The sequence below is a fragment of the Parambassis ranga genome, chromosome 1 (genome assembly GCF_900634625.1).
Source record: "Parambassis ranga chromosome 1, fParRan2.1, whole genome shotgun sequence".
Taxonomy (NCBI): domain Eukaryota; kingdom Metazoa; phylum Chordata; class Actinopteri; family Ambassidae; genus Parambassis; species Parambassis ranga.
In genome coordinates this window covers 15753223-15769948 of record NC_041022.1, presented here as the reverse complement: position 1 = coordinate 15769948, position 16726 = coordinate 15753223, and the positions used below count along the sequence as shown (strand labels likewise).

At 42.4% G+C, this 16726-nt stretch overlaps 1 protein-coding gene across 1 annotated transcript in view; it reads right to left on the bottom strand.

Annotated features, from left to right (window-relative positions):
* Positions 1-10454, bottom strand: part of znf827 (zinc finger protein 827) — a 59852-nt gene extending 49398 nt beyond the window's left edge. The window contains exon 1 of the mRNA XM_028402672.1: positions 10093-10454. Coding sequence (XP_028258473.1) covers positions 10093-10135 — 43 coding nt within the window. The 5' untranslated portion in view covers positions 10136-10454. The remainder of the gene's footprint in view (positions 1-10092) is intronic.
* Between the last annotated feature and the right edge of the window lie 6272 nt (positions 10455-16726).

Below are 16726 nucleotides of genomic sequence, written 5' to 3'. Positions count from 1 at the left end.
TCACTTAGGACAGGGACACTAATCAGGATTGGTCCCGGTCCCTACACCAGGAAAGGGGGAGCACTTTCAGGCCTTTATTAAAAAAAAGGAAAAAGGAGAGAGCAAGAAAGGGAGAAGAATTGCTGTGGCACAGCAGGAAATGCTAACCGCTAACCTCATTTACATGCAGGTCCAGGGAGAATGGGGGGAGAGCTTATTCCGTTTCCAATCTCCATGTTAAATGCTGGCCAGGGCAGCTGATGGGAATGAGAGGCATTGTTCGCCCCATGCTGCCCTTCCCCTCTCTGTTACACCAATACCTGCCTCACTTTCTACATGGAACAAAAAAAAAAGTCTGTGCAGAGACCTTGCCGGAATAATTACATCTCAACCTGAAATCTATATGGACCTGACGAGCTATGTATGCAGCTGTTTACTTTGTGCAGACTGTGTACTGCAACCAACCCTCATAGGTCTATCTGTTCTGTCATAACCAGGTTGTGACCTGAGGCTGCCGCATTCAAAGCAATCCTTCACCCACTGAGTCTGTTCTGTGGCATAATGATTGCTATGACAACCATCACTTAAAGCCACGGGTAGGTGGAGGAGAGATGTCAGCTTCTCGTCTACTCCTCTGATGATCTCATTTCTGGCTGGCAGGTACAACAAGGTCAAACCACTGAAACTCGAAAAGTGGCTGCTTGCTACATGCAAATGACAGAACCCAGTTTCCAAACAATTACACTGCCCTGGTCCAAATCGACATGGGGCTAAGCTGTTAGAACCACACAACATGGGGAATAAAAAAAAAAGGGGGGGGGGGTCAGACAGAGGGAATGAGATGTAGAGGGAGGGATGGCTGTCTTTGGCCAGCTATGAGCACAAAGTCTGGCTGTGCGTGCCAAATGAGGTTTTTAAACGTTTTTTCTGGGAGGATTTGTGCTAATCTAGAAAACCTTCTGGAGGAAGTGCAAATACATCTGCCGCTGACCACTCCCCTGTAGAGTACGAGGGATTAATGACATGGCAATCTGAACCAACATGGCCCCCATTCAAAACACTCGTGTGGTGTGGGAACATACGGGCAATTACAAGCCAAACCATCTTTCCATCATTCAGTGGCTTCCAACATCCATCCACTCATTGCATCACTCTTCAGCTTCATTTGTTTTTACTTATGATTGTGTTCTTGCAGGTACTATAAGTCTCAGGGCTCCCCACTCAAAAATATTCAGTCATTAGCTAATCTTATTAGCTTTGCAAGGGCAAAAACGAGTCATCAAATGCCCTTGGTAAACAATGACAGGATAACACCAGTCACATAATTGTTTTAATGCACAAGGAGATGTGACAACTACAACGTGCAACTTGACACTGAATTAGTCAAGTTGCTCACCTGCATCATAAATAACCCCACACTGCACTGACAATGGCTTTCTCAGAGATGACATCACATCAATGATTTTCACTTCTCTGGATTTCTGTCCCGCAGCCAAACACTTCCACTCTCCTTTTAGAGGTGATATATTGTTTCCCTTGAGAGCTGTCACTGTCTTATGGTCCGACTATCCTATGTCTATAACAGCTCTGCTCTCTCCTTCTCTGTACTTTAAATCTCCCAATAAAACTGATCCTATGCCCCAAAAAGCTGCAGTCACACAGCTGTTAGCCTGGCTAGTTGAAAGTATTAGCCTGCGTCTGGCTCCTGATTGCCCAAACGTGCAAAGTGGAAACACTTCCACACCAAGAGGAGAGAGGGGTTAGCCTTGCTGGTGCACTAAAGGCTAACTGGAGCCAGACTGTGCTTCAGAGTGAGAATGTGTGTGTGAGAGAGGCCTCCTGCCCTCTACTACCCACGCAGGAAGTGAGGTCATCTCATAGCACTGCACCGCATGGAGTGTATTCAGTGAGGGCGACAAAGATCAACATACTGGCCCACCCCCTTGCAACTATACATATCATATCACCATGTTTGAAATAGCCGCTTTATGAACAGTTAATGTGTAGTATTCTACGTTTCTGGCGACAAGGAAAAAAGGAATATCCAAAACAAAATCCATAACCATGAGAATGAGATGCCACTCCGTGCCAAAATCACCCCAAAATCCATGCACTGGTTAATGATACTACACGCTTGAAATTTATTAACAGCCCACAGGGAATGTTCTTTCTTTTAAAGACGATTGAGGAAGTTCTTTATCTCCCAACAATCAAATTTTAGTGTCTTTCCAGGAGTGAAACGTGAGACAGAGTCAAACAATAAATCACATCCCTGTTTAGAGCAAACGTCTGGCACGACTGGCCGGCTTCAGCTCCCCAGACCACCACCTCCTCCACTGCTACCGCCTCCTCCTCTCCTCTCATGCTCTCCATCCCTCATGCCTGTTAAAGGCTTGTCCTGCAGGGCCTGGATGCACTTGTGTGGTACAACAACAGAGAAACCGCCCAAAGCTCTTAACAGCTCTTCCTCTCCACTTCCTCCCTCACTCCATCTCCACTGCTACCACCACCAGCTCCTCTCTCCCTCTCCACTCTGCTCTGTCTTTCCCAGCTGCACCGGCGAGCTGTTCCGTATGAACTGCTGCCAGCTGAAAGCCTGCTACTCCTGTGAGATTGCTATTACTCAGTGCAAGCAGGGCTCTGCGTAGCCAAAGGGCTGCTCTCCGAGCTGTAGATCTCCATGTTGTGACTTGTCAACACGGGAAAAATCGTTACCAAGGCTGAGGCCCTTCCATTCCACACAGAGGGGGTTCTGATTGCGACAGGCAGGTACTGTACTGATGGAATTAGGCTGTCTACTGATTTTATGATGCAGAGGATTCTCTGCTTAGAAGACACTTTGAAATTGTTAGATAACAGACATCTCAAGGAAATAAATGCATTTCCAAATTAACTACTTCAGTTCAGACTTTTCTTTTCATGTTAGGTGAATTCAATTTTGATGTAGATTACAAGATTTTACATTGAAAGTTGCCAACAAATACATCACAGGTTGTGTTAGGTTTCTTTACCATCACTGGAGAATGCAGCTTGTTTCTGCTACTGGCACTGACAAAACCTCTGGTAGAAATACAGTTATAGCTAGCCTCTTATTTACACAAAATATACTTTGAACAGGTGTTAGTATTACAAATTTTCATACAAACTTAAGGGTTTAGCTCAATTACAATTCCATGGAATCATGATTGTTTATTATAGGCAGATAAGAACATCTTTAGTCTCATACTTAGTGTGATTTAGGTTTGACACGCTACTTTGACATTTGGTATTGCTGTGGATTTTCTATACCCCAGCCTCCGCCACATAAACATAGGCTCATATGGTAGGTTTTTCAAATGCCTGAAAAATAAATAAAAAGTTTGTTGATTGACTTCTTCCTTCTTAATAGCCGTCTATTTTTTCTGTGTCATGGTCAAAGTCACAGCCCTGGCAAATAAGGTTAGCTACATGTGATGGGCAATTCCATCACACAACAGCAGAAAGCAGCACTGAATGGCGATGGAGCCAGATGGAGATGTGAGAAGCTACTGACGAAGATGCACTTAAAAAAGATGAACACCTGATTATGACAGTCATCTGCTATAACCACATGTTAGTCTGCGCAGGTTCAGTCTGACTCACTACTTGTTTTCCTGAGATGCTATAACAAAACTATGAAACCACAGTGGTTCCAAAGAGCTGGCCAGCTCTGGCCATTTATTTAAAATGTTGTCCTGATATACAGTCATGTCTGTGATCCCTAAAGTTCAGCTAATAGCTAATGCTTCAGCCAATGTCAATATGTTTGGCTTTTTTTTCCATTAATGTAATGCATTATTATTACATTATTACGCCACATATCTTTACATCAGCCTCACCCCTGTATTATGTGTGACACTAATGCTTAAACAAACTGACATTAAAAAAATAATCTGAAGAGGCTTTCCCTGCTGGGAGGAGGTACACTGATCCTTTTCCTGCTATTTGTCGGTGCACATCTATCCGTCCATCTCCACACATTTCTGTCCATCCATTAAACAGACAATCAAGCAAAGATTGACTTAGTATTGATAGTAGTAATGCTCTTTGTGTCACTACAAGTTACGTTTTGATAGGCTGTTAAACATTAACTAATAGGCAGAAGTTTAAATAACAGCCATAAGCTGTACGCTTCTCCCAAGTCACAGACTGTATTTACAGAATTCAGTTCACACATCACATACATACATTATCACCATCAATTTACACAGTTGGGTGTCTTCAAATGTGTTGTCTACTAAATTTTCATTTTACTGAATCTGTGATTAGTGGAAACAATCAGGGGTTTGTGAGCCCAGTCACAGCTGATATAGAAGCATGTATGGAATAATACATAATTGAAGTATACTGTCGTGTTCATTAAAGAGGATTGTATAGTCCATACTAGGGGTGGGCGATATGGCAAAAATTTTATATTTTTAATGATAAAATCACGATCTCGATTTTATCACGATTTGTTTTTACATTGACACTAATTTGCATGTTTCTGTGTAAATGACGTCAGGTAGCCTTAAGGTAGTCACTTCTCAAAAACTGTCAGTAGATTTTAAAGGCAAACAACAACTCTGATAATGTGCACTCAGTATTAGTTTTCAATAAACATGAAAATTTAAATAATTTACAGAACAAAATTCAAATAGGTTAAAAAGAAGACTAAGTTCTAACTAAGTTCTGTAAAGTATTATTCAACAGTCATTTAAACAGACTAAAGTGTGCCTCCTAAAGTTAAACAGTAAATACAGTATTGTGACTTAAGTAACTCCTGAAGTTCAATGTGATTTAGAACAAATGATCAAACTTTAATGGGAATCATATCTAAGGACAAACGGAGCTGCTGCTGTCACCTCTGTCCACCGTTTACTAGAGTCCTCATATGGAGCCTCTTCATCAAATGCCTGCGTTATTGTTTTGGTGACGTCATTAGCTGTTGCCTCTGTCTGCATCTGATGTACACACGCACACACACACACGTAGAAGAGCTGCTGACGGCACAACAGCAGCGAACCTGAATATAACGAGCTGGTATTGTTCAGAGAGGTGGGCGCGTACGTGCTCGTAGCATTATAATACATTCGTTTACACGCGGCCCTTCCACTGCGACACACGTCGCGTGCAAACACACACAGACACAGGCTTAGAAGACGCGCTGCTGCTGCCGGCAGAAACAGTACCGAACATAAAGGTGGAGTTCGTTTTAGGGACCAGTTCCTCCGTTCTTTTTTAGTTTTCAGCCGTAGCTTCCTAACAGGGAGGCTGTCATTGGTTGGACGTGTTCACATTAAGCGTACTGAGAGTTGGCCGAGTGAAAAAAACTCATGCGTCTGCGCGAACATAGAACTGCAATTAATAGAACGTGCTCTTTGGACGATAAAACGATCTGTCCGTTCTGGTAGATCGCCGATACGTTCAAATCCTTCACGATCATTTATCGTCAAATCGCACAGCCCTAGTCCATACTGGTGTACATTTCAGTACAAGTGGCAATAGATGTGGGAGGTCTATTGAGAAACTCACCCAAAAGCCAAATAAAAGTTGACATTACACTCCAAACTTGCCAGCATACAGTGATCTGCACCAAGTTTCAGTCAATTAACAACTTTAGGCATTAGCCTTGTTCTGTGAAGACACTTGAATATGTTGTGTGTAAGAAATATCCATGCCAATTCAAATGATCAATCCAACACCATTTTTTGTTTTGAGTAAAATTCTTATTTCCCATTATTTTTGTGAAACACACAGACCCACATACAGTTTGGATTCTGAAGAATCATTTATTTTTAAGCTGTATAAAACCCTGCTGTCTGTGAGCGTAGCCAGTTGTCTGAAGTAGCAAATAAGGTTAACATTTGTGTATAAATATTGATCTGAGCCCTGAGGCATAGCTACTTCTTTGAAACCAGGCCCATTAAACCTGCACAACTAACTGTTTATTCACATCAGTCTCAGTGTTTTCTGTTACTATCAAGTAAAAAAACCAAAGGCAGATTGTAGTTTGACCACTGAATATGAATGTTCTCTAAAAGCAGCTTCCATGCCTTTTAAGAGTATACTGTTAGGGAGGTGTCAAACACCTTTTTCCTTTGCACTATAATTCATGTTAAGTTAAAGGCTGTGTATCATTATTCGCTTGAGCTCTTCTCACACGACACCGTTCGTGCACCCGAGCCCCATCAACTTGAGGTGGGGGACATGGCTGTGATGATGAGGTGGGGGTTTCTTGGCAGAAATTCCCTACAATTTTTATGCCAAGAGGGAAATGGAAACCTCCCCTCATTTTCCTTTCCCCTTAATCCAATGTTTTCAAGCCCCAGCCCTACCAAGGTCATTATAATCATAGCAAGTGGAAGGTAGCCAGTGACCTGCCATTACAGTAAGGTAGAGAGCCACCCAGTCAGTCAGCTATTGCCTGACAAAGATGAGCAGGATGCTGTCGAACAATGTCAGGGGAGGAGATTTTTGAAATTGGGCTATTCTGACTAGTCATGCTGTCATTTGGGAAATCACACAGATTAAATATTATAAGCTGCACGCATTTTAACCAAACCTTACTTTTAAGAGTGAGCAATAAGGCAGGAAAATTCACAAACAACAACACACTACAAGGTCATAAAGAATGGCAGTTCTCATTGTGGCACCAAAGGTCATGTTTACTTGTCAGAGTGAAGGCGCCATACTGTACTGTGACCTCCATAGCCAGCTTATGTACCCACACACATACACAAAGAGGTTTGTGTGTTCACTTTCACATGTGCGTGCCATGCACACACATTTAAAGAACAGTCTCTTCCTACAAGCTGTGCCACAGACAATAGGACAGTGCACGCTGGTCTGCACAGCCCATATATCTGGGTCTGCACTAAGATAAAGCACCTCCAGCATTAAAGCCAGTGTATTAGCTTGCCCTTTTTCACCACAGATGAAGAGATTTGAAGCTCGATATTGTGTTTGTTGGCTGGCACACCACCAGGGTGTTGTTGGCTGAATAGTGAAAACACACAGACTGACAGCGAATGGCATGAGGTGACACTTCCATTCTAGAGTGGGAAGATCCAAAACAAAGCGCAAAAAGCTTCCGACAAATTCATACTTTTCAGTGACAGTTTGTTGACTGAGGAGGGAAACAGCTCCTAAATCGGAAAAAGGCTTTCATTTAAGCCCAGGAACACAGGCGCAGCAGCGCTCCAGCACAGCACCTACACAGGAGAACATGCTTTCGGATGCGTGGGTGACGAGGAGTATTTTTATTGCAGACCAATTACGAAGCAGCTTAATTGAAAGGTTGACAAGGGTTTACTTTTGTTTTTATGCCCAAAAGACAGAAAACATTGAACTTCATATTTGACTGATCCAGACAACATATAAATGACGCTGTGCCAAATGCAGCTTTCATCACTAAACTGTGAACTTCTGAAACACCACTAGTCCAAAATCAGGAAACTCCTCCACACTCATGTAGCGGAGTTCTCCACAACTGATTATTCAAATGCTTCCTTTACATTTCAAATTACCTGTCTGCCCTTAAACTTTTCTAGGTGTTTTAGATCTGTTGGGATATTTCATGGGTATAACTATAAGGACAACTAGGAGCCACAAAATATGTTTCTGGTCTCCATAAAACTTACACAACTTTGCTAAATTTTGAGACATACTGACTCATACCACAAATTATTCTAAAACCATACACGCAAACACACACACGTGTCCCTGTTAACAATGTGACATGTCATAAAATCCCACACAGTGAGTCACTCCAGTCGACCAAAAACTGCACAGATTTTCTTATTGAGGGGAAAATGGTAACTGGTGAACTTTTAAATAGTTATACCAGTATAACAAAGGCCTCAGATGCTGCCTATCAGTAACAACAAATAAACCACTCACCATTCCAATACCCCATTTTTGCCACTGTAATAGCTGCAGAATTGCAGACATTTTTACTACAATAGCTGGTACTAACGATTCTTCTTGCCAACTCTAACGTAGTAGTTGCCAGGGAAGCACAGCGCAACTTGTTGCGCATTACAGTTGTAAAGCAATAAAGAAGAATTTCTGTTTAGAGTTTTGCACATTTCACACTGAACCATCCAAACAGTAATTTTAGCCTGTATTTTGAAAGTGTTGCCGATTTCAACACCATATTTAAGACATCCAAGGATGCATCATGAGAAAACAGCACAACAAGCTCATTGAGGCAAAAGAGTGGAAAAACTGTTGAACACTGCAGTGTTTAACAACAACAAAAAAAATGTATATCTCTTTATTATGTTTTATCTTATTCAATTGTGACTGCACTAATACAGTTTTTAAAATGTGTGTTCCCCTGTCTATGTTTATTTTTGTGTCATTTATTAGTAATGATTCATTCTGTTGGTTTTTAAACATACAGCAATGACAGCAATCATATGACACCCATACTTAAAAATATACAGCTAGTAAAATAGATATATTTTGTTTTAAATGCACTGGTATATGACATGCACTCTATTCTGGCTGATGCTCAAATTTGGGGTATTAGAATTGTGAAGGAGCATCTCACAAATATATTCAATACATAATAAAGATAATAATAATTAAATTGTGAAAAAAAACATATTCTGTGGAAAAGTCCTGCTCAAAAAAAAACTCCATGTATAGTGACAGAAAAAGCAGGTTATTTTCATTTATATACCCTGACCCTACTCTGTGCAGGCCATCCATGTGAATTACACACTCCTTATGCAGCACATCAGTGAAGACTCAATGTCTGTCAGTCACACACACACAGGCACAGTCACTGCACCCACTGTCACCTAGTCTCCACCTCTATGCCTCCCAGCCAACCGCTGCAATTTCGCAAGTTCAACCCTAGGTCAAACACCTGAGCAGCAGATCAGAGGCTATTAACAGTAAAAACTGTGGTTTTGCTGAACAGCTGGCACCATGTGACATTTAAGAAATGAAGAAGACAGAGAGTCATAAGATAAAATCCATCAAGCCAATGTTGACTTAAACGTGAATCACTCAATTATTCATTGCATTTGCATGCTAATATGACTAACTGGGCTGCCTGCTTGTGCATGTGTTCAGCAGAAATTATTTAAAAAAAATGTCACTCTTGGATGATTTCTGTGATCATCATTGTCAGTGCCCACTAACATCTAAAGCAATCCTCTAGTGGCAGGAGCGTGTTACTGCAGCTTTTCCATTATCTGGACTGATAAAGGCACAATACGAACATCCAAGATACGGAGGGTCAAATGTTCGAAAGTAAACCAGCCTCCTACGAAAATCAACTACCCTGGGATTATAATAGCTTTCTGCTGCAACACGGCGTTATTTTAAGCAGCGTAGTGGAGCAGAACTGTCGTTTCCTTTTTCTAACCGCGTTATTGATCGTAGTCTGTCTGCAATGAATGGCTGCAAAGGGAAGGGGGAAAAACCCTGAACTTCAGGTGACCGACCATGGCTCTGACACAGCCTGCATGCAGACTGGGAGGGGTAGAAAAAAATACACTGGCTTGGGGAAAGAAAAAAAAATCTCTCCTCACTTTTAAAAGTCGACGACAAACAAGCGCGAACGAATTCGGTTCCGCGATTTGGAGCAGCAAAACTATGAGGCGAAAGTTAGACCTTTATCGCCGAGGAAATGAAGTTTACCGAGCATTGCTAGATAGCAGTACTGCTAACTAGGAACAGTAGGGAACGGGTAGCCAGAGTCTGGCTTGTCTGATCCGACTGACCCTTCATTTTATTGCGGCCAGACTCCCAGATCCTCCCCTTTCTACCCGAAAAGCGACCAAGCAGAGGCGAACACATTACCGAAAACGCTCGGCCGTAATACCTCATACACAACCGACACATACGCCAACTGACCGCAACCTTTAGCGGAACTGGACCTTTATCGATTATACTCTTATTAAAGCCACGTATCATTTATCTACTGACTGCCTAAGCTAACGTTACCCATCGCCAACAACATGGCTGCCTCGCTCGGACCTAAAAAAAGAGAAATAACCTACGCCGAGTCTTTTGTCTGTTTCACCTCTTTAACCCTAAACTACTGCGCAAAACACACGGAGAGCCCTTAAAATTGCACAAATCGAGTCAACGACTTACGTGAAGGCAGGCGCTTGGGTTGCTCCTGCTTCCTCCTTGGCATTTTCCCCCGTTTTTAATCACATTCTCGTCCTTGTTTAGGGATAAGAAGAAAAAAGGTTTTTCCCATTGAGACTGGAGGCGCCAGTGATGGCAGGGACTTGGTCGTGCACCTGGCTTTGCTCGGTTTAAAGTGTATTGTTGGGGAATGGGAACACAGGCGGAGGAGGTGCCGCTGTTGTTGTTGCCGTGTCTTGACTATGGCTGCTCTCGGTGCAAGTGTGTCTCCGAGCCCCTAACTAACACTAATGCAGGGATCAAAGGGCAGCAACAGCAGAGCAGACACACGCGCGTACGTACGTACGCACGCACACACACACACACACACTCACACTCACTCCTTCACACACGTTCACACGCGCCCTCTCTCTCTCTCTCTCTCTCTCTCTCTCTCACTCACACACACACATACTCACACACACACACACACACACACGATTATGCGCGCACGCACACATTTGAGGAGCTCGCCCCCGAGAGCGGCGTACGGACAAGGTGCCCCCAAGCTTTCAGGGTGTATTGCTGAAAAGAAAATATATTTGAAAGAGACATAATTCAGCAGAGACACCATATTGATGGAGTCGAATTACATTAAGCAGAGACGGCGGCGATTTTATTCAGAAATCATACTCAGAAAAACCATAATAATTTATGCGAATGATGCAAACGTGCATCTCAGCTTTGACCGATGTGAAACACAAAGCAGTGACATGTTACACAATTTGTCACTACGACCAAATTTAAATGTTTATTAGGAACAAACTATCCTTCTTGCAGAATAGTGAGATTAAAATGCTAGAAATATTTGTTATTAGGCTGGGGGACCAAGTTTACACAGGATGTAGCATATATATATATATATATAAAGCTATATATATATTATATCCATGTTGCTATATACATAACGTTGTTTAATACACTTGCATAAACAATGTAACAACAAGAGGGTATTTTATATTTTGGATTATTTCTCTCTTTCAATCTCACACACATAGAGAGAGATATATTTGGCACTATAGGGTATTGTTTAACCATGATTTACAAACTATATAAAAGTTGCCTTAACTAAAATCAAACTAGGCTTCGTTCATAATATTAATTACTTCTCCTACCTCTCCCTGCTCCCCCATTTCTCACACACAGGTTTTCTGCATGTCAGACTGTTAATTTAAAAATGGCCTGCTGAGTTATTCCTAGAATTAGTCTATAATAAGAACAGTTAGATTGTGTGGGAATCTGTATTAAATCAGGTGGGGGAAAATAACAGGTGTCACTGTCAGAAAAATGTCCAACAATTATCCAACCCAATGTAGTCATCTCCTCATCAAAGTTGAGAGACCAAAACTGGCCAGAGCTGAGTCCTCCCTCCCTCTCAGCTGGGTGTTGGGGCTTTTTCACAGCGCAGGCTGTCCCCCACTCCCTGCTGTTGGACTCCTCCAGGCTGCGTTCTGTTGGCCTGCCGCGTTCTTTCACACCTCGGCCGTGTGTGAGGAGAGCTGTGTCTTCATCCCTCCATCCTTCCATCCTCCAGTCCTCCTCCTGCCATGCCTTCCACCCACCCCCAGCGGAGGCGCAGGAGGCTCGTTACCGTGGCAATTAGCGAAAAGCCCAAATTAGCCCTCTTGGCTGTCCACAGGTGACAAAGACACTTTGCATTTCTGCTAATTAGGAAACAGAACAACATGATTAAATGGGGCCTATCAGGAGGAGAGTGGACAAACATGTTCCACAAATAGCAAAGAGCGATTTATTATTGCATCTCCTGCATGAAGTGATTAAGACACCCCATTAGGTTTTTCAGTTGTGGAGAGGATAATGTTAGGTTGTGATACAGAAAATTACAATGACTTACAATACAATTTTAATAGACTTGTTTCAATATCTGTTGTGCTTCTCACCTGCACCTGTAACTGACTAATAACTAATCTGTACAGCACAAATATAAGTTTTTAACCCATGAAAGGCATCTTTTTAGGAATTCTGTTTATGTATAAAGATATGAAACTAGTTATGGAAGGATGACTTTATGACTACCGCAAATAGCTTCCATGACTATGCGTATGAGTGTTTTGTGTATTTTGTGTAATGTGGCAGCTCTGTTTGGCACTTTTTGATGACATTTGTGCCCTTGTATTTGTTGGAGAAATGCTTACACATATGCAATTAACAGGCCCTGTGCATGTAAAGTTGTCCTGCAAGCTGTTGCATGCTGGATGGCTTAATCAGTGCTAAATCCTGCACTGCATGTCCACCCTTCAGCTTATTGCACTACATCAGTGACAATTAATATATGAATAATATGAATTACAGCAAACTCCATGTAATATCAAACTTAATTTACCAGGCGAATTTATTCCAGAAACTTTTTCTCTCTCCATCATGGCTTCCACTCAACATATACTGTAGAAGCCACTGTAGGACACTGGTGTTTGTCTTGATGGTGTTTTTGTTCCCTATTGAGTTCAGTCACTATGGGGGAGGTCACAGCCTGTTCTCTGACCCTGACAATGCCAGGCAGCTGAGGTAATGCTAGCAACAGAGCAGTCTGCTGATAGTAGCCATGGCAACAATGACACGACCTCACTCAGGGTTGAACCTAAAGGTCGTTACTCATTGCTCCAGGGATGAGTGCACCAGCTATACTGGCAGTGAGTGCTCTCTGATTTCCCTTCTGGAACACATATAGCATGGTAATTGATAAGCCTGTGGACTGAAGTAGAAGGGAATAAGTTATAAGTTCTGCACTTTAGTAACTCGTTGTGTTTCTGTTTTGAGTGACCAGCACTATTCTGAGACTAGTACTTCTTCAGCAAGATGAAGAATGAGCTCAGTGGTCATCAAGATGATAGTGATGATGATGAAGACCCAGGACACTAGACACAGAAGGAGATCGGTATACTCATGACGTTAGTACTGGATTCTAAAATTATTATAAACTTATCAATCACTATTTGCCTTAACATAGTGTAGAAGCACCTATCTTGAATACGCCTCATTCAATGAGGGCTTTATATTTGTGTGTGCTTTGTTATATACATATTGTATATTCAAGGTCAATTAGAATTGTTTCACTTCTCAATAACTGCTTCGCTGCTTTGATAACAGCTCATATTGTCAGTTGGCATTATTACTACTTATTAAAATGTTCCCTATAATGGCACAACTGTTTAGTGGGGGGGCTAAATGTGAGTTTCAGGTGCTTCAGTGGAGGATGGAACAGAGTGGAGAGAAATGAGCTAACTTACTTTTGTGCCTTGGGGGCAAACTGAACATCCTCCAGCCTTTTCTCTGTCTCCGTTTTCTCCTTCTGTTCAGTCCTCTCAGGCCTTGTCCTGTGCAGGCTAGGCTGCTTCGGCTAACGTTAGGCTCGGCCAGTCAGATGTTGCCCTGGGGTAAACAGAAACATCTGTCCCCTGCCTAGCCGTGACTGTCGCTGAGTGATAAATCCTGGGGTGGCTTGTGCCAGCGCTGTCCGGCGTGCCACCTGTCCCCCTCCTACGCAATATCCACAACCCAGCCCTATACACATACACACACACACACACACTTCACCCTATTTGCACTCATCCGCCTTCATCCTGACAGTGTGACAGAAGCAGGTGGTTCACTCCCTTTTTGCCCTCTGGCCTTCTATGCTCTCGTCCTCGGTTGGCACATTTATGCTGGGTGCGAGCAGGGTTGTCGCCTCTAGCAAATACCAATGGAGAGATCCCTGTACCAGGTTTTTTAGCCGTGGTCTCAGAGAGCATGAAAGCCTATAGCGGTTGTTTCCCTTGATCAAACATAAAGTCTGCAGATCAGATAAACATGATGAAGGCCAATAAAATCTTCAGTGAACTTCTGAAGGTGCTACAGATTTTAGGGGATGTGACTTAAATGACAATAGTATTTGCTTATTTAAGCATTTTTTGCCACACTCATCTGACCTTGTTGTAAATTCAACTGTTGGACAAAACAAAACAACACACACACACGCCGTACACACACACACACTCACTATATTTACTTCTACTTTCTCTCTGTCATGTCTGCTGCCACTGCTTCCTCTCTCTGCTCAACTACTTTTACTAGTGTGGCAGAGGCAGGTGGCCAACTTCCTGCCCTTTGACCTTCAATGGTTTCCCAGCAGTAAGGAGACAGTGCAAACACACACACACACACACACACACACACACACACACAGAGGAGGAGCCTAGGTTGCCCTGGGTGAACTGGGGCAGAGGTCTTGCAAAAGGCCCTAGAGGAAAGCAAAGGTCTTTTGACTCAACTTTGAGACAAGTTATTTTAGTGGCAAACCTGACAGGCTGGACAGAAAGCTGTATAGAAAATACACTAAAAACATAAAGGAAGCATCAAGCTGATCGGGGACACACCCCTTTACAAGCACAGCTCTAAAGCTATGTCCTCTTTTATCATTTTAAGCATATTGAATTGAAGTAAGTCACAAAGCACGAGGACGGTAACACTAGCTGCCACCTGCCTTTAAATCACTTTTTTATTCCTGAAGCTGGCTGAGCAAAAATAATTACAAAAAGCATTATGAACTGCTTTTCATTCTCTCTGCTCTTGGCTGCTTGACTATCTTTTTACTTTACAATGTCTGAATTTATCGACTGAAAGGCCAATGATATTTTTTTACCATTTAAAATAATATCAAAAGCTCTTTTCAGCCCTCAGATGTGTACTCATCAGAACTGTACTTTAGTCTTGTGCACATGTCAGTGTATGCTTTGTATGTTTGTTTTATGCCAATATGTATGTGTAAGAGGACCTCCGCTGATTAATGTCACTTCATTTTGTAATAGAGCGTGCTAAACATGTTCAGATATCTGTAATGTGTTACCAGTCTTAGCTTGATTTTATTGCCATGGTCTACTAGGATATTACTACTATCAGAATTTGGATTAACTTCCATATCACTGCTGTTAAACCAGCGGGGGTTTGTATGTACACGCACACAAACGATAGAGAAGAGGGGAATGTCTATCAGGGTGGGCTGCTCTGCTCGATTAATTTCACATTCAGCACCTTCTTCATAATGGGTCTCTTCTGTTTGTCACCACTGTAGTTTTCATTATAATCAGTTACGGCTGCTGTTTTTTTTTCTGTCACTGATGCTGTGTTGAGGAGGAATCATTTTCTGAACCTTTTAACTGCCTGAATTTGCTATGAGAGGATACAGTTCCACCAATTATTTTCATTTTTCGATAAGTCTTACAAGGTGGACTTGACACTGATACACACCGATAAAACACACAGACATACGCACAGGTATAATGAACCCCAGTGAGGAGGTCTGGCATGCTTTTGTACGAGCATTTTTTAGTCAGCAGGGAGCAGGAGACTATATGCAGAGGAGGCTGCCCTTGCTCTGTGAGTCCTTTGTCTCCCCACATCCCCAAGCTCCACCTCTCTTTCAGTCAGCCCTCCAATGAGAGAGCCTTCAGGTGTTGACCTTATCGGGTGGAGGTCAGAGCCAGGTCAGGGATCTGTTGCTAGGCTACCATCAGATAAGTGGCTGGGGTAGGCAACAGCGGGTAGCTCTGTCATTCAGGGCTTGTCATGTAATCTTGTTCATTTGCAGACAATTGTCTGGACGTCAGAAAGGCTATCTGGCCCATAACGTTGTAATGAAACACATTAAAATATTAAAACCAGCCATGCTGAGCATTGGCAGCTCCACTTGGCACATGCCTTTTTTTTACAGTCATGCCAACTGTCATGCAGTAACATGAACCCCCTTAAATACGCTTGTGTGGTTGGCTGTGTTGAAATTTCAGAGCTGGGGAGGATAGAGTGGTTATTCATAGGGCTTTTTTTTATTTTGTCTTGTATCATTTAATACTATCTGCCTTACAAAATAAAGATCTTTTTACCTGCCCACACTACAATGATTTGATTTGGCAGCACTGTAATGCAGACAAGGATAATATTATCTGCACATATGGCAAAAATTATACCACAATAAATCTTTCCATACTGTCCTGTTGTTGTATACAGCATCATTAATAAATATCAACATTTTGATAAAGCTTTACTGATAAAAGAACTACATTTGTATATCTAAATTCATATTTCCAGCAAACTACATAAATAAATCGACAAATTCATGACTCATTTAGGGGTACAGGTGGGAAGGCATCTTGTTGTTTGCTAACCTACAACCTTTAAATAGAATAGAGTACAAAGAGTGCTACAGCAGTCTATTTAAGCAGGGAGAGGGAGCGGGGAGGGAGGGAGCGGGGAGGGAGGGAGGGAATGAGAGAGAAAGAAAAAGAGAGAGATAGTTGTTGCATCTTCACACAAACATAGTCTGTTCTCCCACTCTGCCATTCCGCCACCTGGACCGAGCTATGTGGGAGACTGAGCCACACAGTGATGAACGACACCAAACAGAGCAATTTCTGTTCACACTGCAGGTCATATGGAGTAAGACGGTTTGACACGGCATCTGTGTCACATCACAGGTTCCTCTTTGGCGACACCTGCATTTTGTCAATGTCAGCCCGCTCAGCCGACTAGGTTCACTGTCAGGTCTGAGAGGAAGTGGCCTTCGGAGGCCTCGCGAAGAGCAAGACTCAGACAGTCAGACATA